Genomic DNA, 9,458 nt, shown 5'->3' on the forward strand with positions numbered 1-9,458 from the left:
AAGCTTCATAGCCATCTGCTCGGCCGAGTCGTACTCCTTGTAGTGGATCTTGGTCCGACACTCTCTTGTGGCACAGACATCACACTTCCGAGAGGATCGTACAACCCTACGTACTGGATGGAAGTGTCCACCGCCTGTTAGGCGATGCTTCACCCCATAATCACTATCCTCCGAACTCGAACGATCTACTCGATTGCTCGATCTCGGTCTCTTACCCTTACTATCCGAGCTCGAATCCGAGGATGTCGGGTCGCTCGAAGGGGATCTTCTCCTCCTACTTCTCCTTCCACCATACTTATCCCTTCTCGATCTATCACTCCCACTTCCAGAGCTCCCATCATAAGGGTTGTATCGCTTTCCACTCTCTCCATATCTCCTCTTATCATTTGCAGTATCCCTCTTATTCTCATCGTTCACCTTATCTTCTTCATACTCTTCCTTTCTCTCCTGCTTATTGTCAGAGGCGTTATGGAGTCTCTGTTGCCCGCGTTGATCATCGTTGCCGTCCTCGGGGTAATCCTTATTGGTAACCCTATCAACACGTTGATCTTGAGTTAATTCACCGTCTTCCTGAGCGTCCCCAGGTTGATCGGTTGTAGTTGACAAGAATGGCTCATGGGGGCCTTGGCCGTCCTTGTCTTCTACTTGAATACCTGAACACTGAGAAGACCGATACTTATCGATCACCTGAGGTGAACAGATAAATGGGGAGGAAATCATCCCCTTAGTCGATTCCGGCTCAAAGCCGTATTTACCTTTTTCCGCTTGCAAAATAGTAGTTGAATTAGACGAACTGGAGGACGAACCTCTAGTCCCTTTGGTTACAGTATGACATAGTAGTGGTCGTAGTTGAACTCCTGACTGCATAACCGTATAGTCATCTTCCCTACGACTTGTCTTGTCAACAACCTCTCCGTAACCATCCTCACGAGAAAGTCCTTCTACACCATATGGGGGGTGGTCGGCATTAACAGATACTCGAGTACCCGCTTGTCCATCAATCTCCGAGGCACGACCGTCGATCATAGAATAATCGCTCAGAGAAGAGCATGTGGAACCGTAACCTTTGAACCCTTCAAACTTCGGGCAGGCTACCGCCCCAACCAATACTCGAGCACCCTTCGCTTGTTCATCACGCAAGCATACTAGGTTTGGTACATTGTCATCGCTTTCAACAAGGCTACGCCCGCAGGCGTCATCGGCGGGTTTGACGAGGCAGGGACGCACCGACCAATGGCTCCCATCTAATAACGACAACCTCGGACCTGTTCCAAGTGCATAGGCTGGGAAACTACCTAGCATCTGTACCCTAACTAGCCTTCCAGTGGGCGTGACATCATCGCAGATGGCATCGAGAGGATGCCCGTTTCCACTAGGAGAACCCTCACAGGCGTGATCTAGAATGCACTGTGAAGACCCTAAGGAGTTGGGGAACTTGGCGGGCACGCAGCCAAACTCCTGGTGTGCTCGGGGGTACTGACCTTGTCCATCTGACCGTACCCTGGACCTATGGCTCCTTGCCCAACGCCCGGTCCACATAACTCGGATCAACGGGACGATACAGGCGCTAGCGTCCTCTTCCAAACTACGGAGGGGAACGCCCTGAGTTACAAGGGCGCGAGATGTGGTGATATCTACCACCCTTGATGAATCTTCTTGTAGCTCACCACAACTATCCGACCTTACTGTGACCTTATAGGGCGCCTCAATGACCTTATCAGCCCCAAGTTGGGCCAGTTTGTATGCCATAAACGCCAAGCCACGTAACCATTCACAGGAATCCCTTGGTAGCCCCATATCTACCCTTGGATACCATACCTTCGGTAGCCTCGCATTAACCACCATGGGGATGAACCCATGCTGTCGCCCTTGCTCCTCTGGACCATCAATGATGTCATTTATATCACCAATAGGTTGGGGGGGCTCCACTTCGGAACTTGCCAATAAACCGAGCGGCCTTAGAGCCTCCTCCAAGTCAGTGCGGTTGTTAGATACATTCTTCTTGATACCATCATACCCCAAGCTCCGATCCAACAAGATATCGGTCGATGTAACCCTTCTCACAGACCTTATATCACCAGTAACCGTAGATCTGTAGTCGGGAAGAATCCCGGTAGAATACGCGCAGCGGTGGTCCTCCCTATGAGGACTCGGGTAACTAGTGGGAGTAACCGAGGTACCATGGGTTGACTCCCTTTCTGCACACTGCGCATGAGAAGCATGACTCGTCTTTTCCTTAACACGTCTACGACGTACCTTGACTATAACATCAGTGTCACGATTACGTGGCACTTCGGTAGTCTTTCCTGAACGTGTAACAACCATTCCGAACTCAGATAACTCAAAGCTAGACTCCGTTAATATATATCGACAATCCGTAGCGACAACCTTAGTCCTCAGATGACTCAAAAACCCTAAACCCATAAGGGTTCGCAAAACCATAGCGAATGATCCAGTGCCCAATAGAGTGCAATCAATGGCCGCAAAACTATAGCAACACAATGAAGACCCTATTATCCATATCCTCCTCATATAGATATGGATCCCTATGTAAGCTAGTATAAGTCAGTAACTAGTAAAAGCCTTGTATAGAACTTATACCGGACTCAACTTAGCCTAACTTAACTTATAAAAGCCCGTACGTAAACACACAGCAGCGTGAAAGCAGCACGCATGTACATAAAGTAGCGCTCGCCTATGACCAGCATCACAGAATCCTTAGTGTCATACCTCGCGCCGTACGGACGCGCGCAGTACAACAGTGGATATTTTACCCACTAAAAAACTTAATCGTTTGCGTGCGAAAATGTCCAGATCCGGTATAAATCGCTCACCTATCATCGTTTAGTACAAAAGTGGTTTAGTACAGAAGTGGAGACACGCTAGTGCGTGCATCTCCTCGACTATCGCAGAGTCGCCTTGTAGTGTTCTTCCTATTGCCGACGTTTATCTCGGATGTAGTGTCTTTCGGTTCCATTGCTAAAGCGTGGATTTCAATTATGTCGGGGGAGCGGAGCACGCTCGCCGATCATTCCGAGTACTTAGTGTACTTCCATTCTGAGGATTCGCGCGCTACTAGCGCGCCACCATCATTGCTCAGAGTTCGATCCTCCCGACAACTCTTCCCGTCTTTCCTCGTCTTTAAATGCATATGTCTGAGTGCGAAGGAATCTATTGATAGTTCGCTCGCCTTCCTACTATGAAATTGTTGTAGTTGTTGCCCAATAATCATCAATCATGCACGCCCAACGCGAAGTAACATTTGTTGTGGTGCTTCACACTCCGTGCACTGCAAACAACAACGGGTCCATGCACTAAAAGGCCCACTGCTTGTTCTCATACGCTGTCATCACGGTGTAAGCTTATCAGGAGGTGGCCAGGACCGACCCCGGCTGCCGTAGCGTCTGAGTTAGTTCACCGCACACTCCGGCAATGCTAACAGCGTCAACCGCTAAAGATCTCAGTCTGATGTTCTTTGTACTCCGCTAAACGAATTTCACTGGAGGTCCCAAGTTCGATTCCCAGCACAGGCTCATTATACGGTAATTTGTAGGAGGTTTGTAACCCCCAAGTATTACACCAGGGAAAGGTTTCCTGGGCTGTGAAGAGGCCACGGGCTTGTTGAGTTACGCCCAAAAGTGTTGTTTACAGCGTTTGGCATTCTTCCTCAATGGTATGGGCAGATCCGAACGTTGGCCTTGCAATTGGACTGACCACTGTAGCAGGTATTGATCCTTGGGAAACTTGGTGGTTTGCTATGTTCTGTCCTCCACCCTAAGTGACGGTGGTATGGTATGGCTTCAGGATTCGCCTCCGTCATCGGTGGTGGATTGGCATGCCTCTGCGATCCCGACAATAATCCTCTCTTAGCTGGGTGTCTAGCCATGGCCTCGGGCGTGATGGTATATGTCAGTTTCGTCGAGATCTTCCCGGAAGCCACTCGATTGTGAGTCGTAGCACACAACGTGCTGTCTCCAGCATCGTCGGGCTCAGATTCAACGAGAGCGGATCATTCAATGCCGATCATGCCTTTATGATGACGACGCTAGTCTACTTCATAGGGAATGGTCTGTGCCTGGTAAGATGCGTACACGGTTACTGTTGGCCCCTGTTGGGATTCTCTATTACGCCACAGGATTCGAGCGTCTGTCCATTCAGGCGGTAGACATGTTCACTCAATTGTGGGTGTCCCATAAGAAAAATAAGGTTTCAAAGGCCGATGTAGCCGCGGAAGATGATGACCATCACGGCCTCGCCGAAGCGGCGATCGCAGTCCAGGAGTTGACTACTGGTGCAGACCCCCTACCTGTGAAGGATGAAATCAGAGTTGAGGTGAGTCTGAGTAGCAGAGCGTCAGGAGGAATGAGTGTAGGAGTTGGTGCGGTATTAAAGTGTATGCCACTGAGAAGAGTATCGAATGAAGCCATTGGTCGGGTTCTATTCAGGGTGGATTGAGTCCAGTGTCGAGTGCCACGCCCCCTACAGGGAATGTTGAGTGCCAAGAAGGATTACCACGACCCCGAGTCCACACCAAAAGGGAGCTCCTGGCCACAGCTCTGTTCTCGGCTGGAGCTGTGTGCCTTCATAACTTCCCGGAGGGAATAGTTACTTTCATTGGCACACTCGAGGCCCCGTCTGTTGGGATTGCTTTAGCTACTGCAATTGCAGTCCACAACATACCAGAAGGCAAGTTGCCCATACGTCGTCCTGGTCATTCTCGAGCGTCTTCAGGTATTGCCGTGGCCTCTCCGGTGTTGAAGGCCACTGGTAGCAAGAAGCAGGCCTTATTCTGGACGCTTATCTCGGCCCTCGCCGAGTCCCTGGGAGGTGGGTATCAACGATAGAGGAGCCTCCGGTATGGTATTATTAGGCGTCCTGGCATGGTTGATCCTTGGTGAGATGATTAATGATGTAACTATCGCTGTAATGTTCGCCCTCACAGCCGGAATAATGGTGAGTTCCACAATGGCGTATCGAAGTGAGATCCCCTCCAGGCATACATCGCTATAATCAAACTCCAATTCTCCGCCTCTTACTTCGATCCGACCAACCGATGGGCCGGTGGTGGCTTCCTTCTAGGGACAGCTGTCATGGCAACATCCTTAGTCTTGTTCCGCTTATGAGTACATACTGTTCCTCTCGGTAATACCCCGATGACTGCCGATTTATTTTTTCAATGCGACTCAACGAGCACGCTGGACGAGGAAAGCTCGTAATTCTGTTTTGACTCCATCACTGGTGAATAGTGTCTCCAACACCTAACGGGTTATGTTATAGTTAGTGATAATCGGTAAATATGGCTCTCCTGTATGATACATGGCTCGTGAATTCCGACTAACAGTCAATGTCGTTCCATGGCCCAGTGGAGTGGGGGATGAGAGTCATTCCGACTTGGAGATCGCTTGTGCCTTAGCAGTCCTTTCCGGCTCTATCTGTTCTGAATGATAATCGACCACCCGAACGTCGGCCTCGCTATCGGATTGACTTCAGCAGCAGGTGAAAGACTCGTCCCTTACTTGATGAGAGTCGTTGCGCATCTTGATTTGGGATTTGGGCCTAGAGAACAGCCCATTGTTCAGCGCTACGTTGAGTCCTTACTCCCGTCGTGTCAGGACTGGCCACAGTCATCGGTGGCGGCTTAGCGTGCCTCTGTAATCCCGACAACCATGCTTTGCTCGCTGGTTGTCTAGCCGTGGCTGCAGGCGTGATGGTCTTTGTCAGTCTGGTGGAGATCTTCCCGGAAGCCACTCATTTGTAAATTGCCTTCCTTGTCTGATGTGTCTGCATCGGTCGGATTAAGATTCAACGAGAGCGGATCATTCAATGCCGATCATGCCTTTATGATGACGACGCTGGTCTACTTCATAGGGAATGGTCTATGCCTGGTAAGATGCGTCTCGACGTTGTCGTACGACCGTGATGACATTCCGGTTTAGGGAGCGGATATTCTCGTACAAGTGTGGGTTTCTCATAAGGAACGCAAGGCCAGAATCAGTCTAGAGACGGAGGCAGCTACGGAATTGGAGAGCGATAACGTCAAGGACGAAACCGGAGCCGCTGTAAGACCGGCAGACGACTTGGGAACCCATGGAGTCCTCATGACTCATAGCATGTGGATATGAGCATCTTTCCATGATGGGAATAACTCCATAGTGGAGATATTTCCATCATGGTGAAATGTTGGTGGGGAGTCCGCTGGATGTGTGTGGGGGCCAATAGCCTACCGCTCCAGGCGTGCGATTGCTGCCTGTATATACAAAGGTGATTGTCTTGTTAGGGAGTCTGGACTCCGACCACATCCACTGCATCAGCCTCTACGAGGCCTGTCGACTCGCCAAGGGAAGCTCCTGAGATACACTCTCGGTCGAGGCTGCTAGCCACAGCTCTGTTCACGGCTGGTGCCGTGGCTCTACATAACTTCCCTGAAGGAATAGTCACTTTCCTCGCCACACTCGAGGACCCGTCTGTGGGAGCCTCTCTGGCCATCGCGATCGCCATCCATAACATACCAGAAGGCAAGTTGCCCATACGTCGTCCTGGCCATCCTCGAGCGTCTCCAGGTATTGCTGTGGCCTCTCCGGTGTTGAAGGCCACTGGTAGCAAGAAGCAGGCCTTATTCTGGACGCTTATCTCGGCCCTCGCCGAGCCCCTGGGAGGTGGGTATCAACGATAGAGGAGCCTCTGGTATGGTATTATTAGGCATCCTGGCATGGTTGATCCTTGGTGAGATGATTAATGATGTAACTATCGCTGTAATGTTCGCCCTCACAGCCGGGATAATGGTGAGTTACACAATGGCGTATCGAAGTGAGATCCCCTCCAGGCATACATCGCTATAATCAAACTCCAATTCTCCGCCTCTTACTTCGATCCGACCAACCGATGGGCCGGTGGTGGCTTCCTTCTAGGGACAGCTATCATGGCAACATCCTTAGTCTTGTTTCGTACATGAACATTACACTTTTTGTAGCCGGGATCGGCATACCACTCCTGATCATTTCTGTTACCCAATCTCGGTATCGAATCTAAAACAGTTCGAAATTCTCATACCATACGAGTCGCACAGCTTCAGCTGTATACTGGGGAGCAGTTACTTTGTCAACCAATGTAACATTGCGTTATAGATACAGGGGACCGCTCTGTGTGGCGAGAGTTGGGTCTAGTCTCACTCATGCGTCATTCCCGACCTGCTGAGACAATTGCTCTTACGGATGCTTTCATACTGGTTGATCGGTAGCAAGGCGGTTCCGCGCGATGGAACCCAATAGCACCAAGAGAAGACAAAGAAGAACTTCAATGTTCGAGCTGCTCGAACGCTCTCTCCGAACGCTTAGTTGGAGATTAGTCTGACAGGGACTGACTCTGACCGTCCATTTGGTCGTAGGCAGTTCTGTATTCGCCGTCTAGTTGTATTTTTGGGGTTTATAATGATATGGCACTTTAGAGGCCAGGTTGGACCATGATCGAACATATGAGCTCAGATATTGTACGCGGATGTTCACTCCACAAATCTTGTAGATAGATGTGACCAGTTTCGATGTTTTTGCCGTTCATTCCACATTTCGCGGCCACCGTTGGTGCTCATCCTGAAGATGAGGACCAATGATACCAAGATGGTCGGACATGAGTATCAATAGGACCAAGATGGTCGAACATGAGTATCAATAGGACCAAGATGGTCGGACGTGATTATCAATAGGACCAGGATGGTCGGACATGAGTATCAATAGGATCAAGATGGTCGGACATGATTATCAATAGGACCAAGATGGTCGGACATGAGTATCAATAGGACCAAGATGGTCGGACATGATTATCAATAGGACCGAGATGGTCGGACATGATTATCAATAGGACCAAGATGGTCGGACATGAGTATCAATAGGACCAAGATGGTCGGACATGAGTATCAATAGTACCAAGATGGTCGGACACGAGTATCAATAGGACCAAGATGGTCGGACATGAGTATCAATAGGACCAGGGTGGTCGGACATGAGTATCAGTAGGACCAAGATGGTCGGACATGAGTACCAATAGTACCAAGATGGTCGGACACGAGTATCAATAGGACCAAGATGGTCGGACATGATTATCAATAGGACCAAGATGGTCGGACACGAGTATCAATAGGACCAAGATGGTCGGACATGAGTATCAATAGGACCAGGGTGGTCGGACATGAGTATCAATAGGACCAAGATGGTCGGACATGAGTATCAATAGGACCAAGATGGTCCGACATGAGTATCAATAGGACCAAGATGGTCGGACATGAGTATCAATAGGACCAGGGTGGTCGGACATGAGTATCAATAGGACCAAGATGGTCGGACATGAGTATCAATAGGACCAGGGTGGTCCGACATGAGTATCAATAGGACCAAGATGGTCGGACATGAGTATCAATAGGACCAGGGTGGTCGGACATGAGTATCAATAGGACCAGGGTGGTCGGACATGAGTATCAATAGGACCAGGGTGGTCGGACATGAGTATCAATAGGACCAAGATGGTCGGACAATTTCTTGGCGCGCGCTATCTGTTTTGCGCTGACGATTGGCTGTATCAGATTTCGCCAACTCAGAAATCGCCAAAATGACGCCAAACAGATTCGCAGGCCTAACGACAGGAATTCTAGGTGATACCAGTGTTGGAATAGATTACAACAATGTGGTGAAATACGCTACTCTACAACTGATTTGGACTAAGATTTGGTGGATTCTGCAAAATCCAACAGATGTGCAGTAATCTGCGTGTTGTTCTCATTCCGCCAACATCAGTATTGGCAATAACTGCACATGGACAGCTCCCGCCAAGTTGGTCTTCTGGACAAGGATTGCCAACTTGGCAATCCTTGTGATTGTAGGGCTGTGAAATATGGATCGAACAGCGTGCGCCCTGGCTATCGATTTATGTTCTGGACGCCGTCCAGAACGTGGACCGTCCAGTGGACGGTCCAAATTGGACCAAACTTTTGGTGCCACCTAACTGGTGGTGCCCAGCATACACTAGTCATTGGAGTTCGTACATGATCATTATATCAAGAGTCTTGATTCAAGACTCAACGTTGGTTCATTTCCATAGATGATGGTAATGGAGCAGGGGCCAATTCACGCCGTTAATTAATTATTTACGACTCTCAGCATGACTCGCCAGTCGCGACTTGGCTACTTCTCTTAGTTTTCGGGGTCAGCTACTGCTTTCAACGTTCTCCTTAGACTCGTATTACTGTATTTCACGTACACATTCCTCTCAGGTTTCTGATAGATCATTGATCTAAGATCAATTGCGCATGATGTTGTCGTTCCGGTTCATCGGTTTCGGGTTCCTAGTCATCATTCAACGCGAACCTCTGCTTTGAGGATTTAGCGGTTATCTCCGTCTCATCGTCGTCATAGTCATCAGCTGAGCAATTCTAAGCTAAATGTCAACTTCTGCTGTGTGCTAAGTCGGTT

At 49.4% G+C, this 9,458-nt stretch overlaps 3 protein-coding genes across 4 annotated transcripts in view; 2 read left to right on the forward strand and 1 right to left on the reverse strand.

Annotated features, from left to right (window-relative positions):
- Positions 1-274: 274 nt before the first annotated feature.
- Positions 275-1,749, reverse strand: Pmar_PMAR010941 (hypothetical protein; the record flags this gene model as incomplete). Its single annotated transcript, XM_002766914.1, has 5 exons — positions 275-294; positions 324-653; positions 756-1,244; positions 1,296-1,602; positions 1,687-1,749. 5 exons carry the CDS (start codon positions 1,747-1,749, stop codon positions 275-277), a joined length of 1,209 nt encoding a protein of 402 aa, XP_002766960.1.
- Positions 1,750-3,670: 1,921 nt separating this feature from the next.
- On the forward strand, positions 3,671-5,229 carry Pmar_PMAR010942 (integral membrane protein, putative; the record flags this gene model as incomplete). The annotated part of the gene is made up of 8 exons (XM_002766915.1): positions 3,671-3,725; positions 3,805-3,946; positions 3,994-4,078; positions 4,159-4,332; positions 4,446-4,686; positions 4,732-4,827; positions 4,871-4,953; positions 4,995-5,229. 8 exons carry the CDS (start codon positions 3,671-3,673, stop codon positions 5,121-5,123), a joined length of 1,005 nt encoding a protein of 334 aa, XP_002766961.1. The 3' UTR covers positions 5,124-5,229.
- Positions 5,230-5,414: 185 nt separating this feature from the next.
- The window catches only part of Pmar_PMAR010943 (integral membrane protein, putative), a 5,104-nt gene continuing 1,060 nt past the window's right edge, over positions 5,415-9,458 (forward strand). The window contains exons 1-8 of one of the 2 annotated variants that reach the window (XM_002766917.1): positions 5,415-5,496; positions 5,613-5,754; positions 5,801-5,885; positions 5,937-6,059; positions 6,278-6,515; positions 6,561-6,656; positions 6,700-6,782; positions 6,824-7,066. In XM_002766917.1, the coding sequence (XP_002766963.1) occupies positions 5,442-5,496; positions 5,613-5,754; positions 5,801-5,885; positions 5,937-6,059; positions 6,278-6,515; positions 6,561-6,656; positions 6,700-6,782; positions 6,824-6,952 (951 nt within the window). In that variant the 5' untranslated portion in view covers positions 5,415-5,441 and the 3' untranslated portion in view covers positions 6,953-7,066. Of the gene's footprint in view, positions 5,497-5,612; positions 5,755-5,800; positions 5,886-5,936; positions 6,060-6,277; positions 6,516-6,560; positions 6,657-6,699; positions 6,783-6,823; positions 7,067-9,458 lie in introns of those variants that run through there. The other variant, XM_002766916.1, reaches the window with a different exon arrangement.

The sequence above is a fragment of the Perkinsus marinus genome (genome assembly GCF_000006405.1).
Source record: "Perkinsus marinus ATCC 50983 genomic scaffold scf_1104296971434, whole genome shotgun sequence".
NCBI lineage: Eukaryota > Perkinsozoa > Perkinsida > Perkinsidae > Perkinsus > Perkinsus marinus.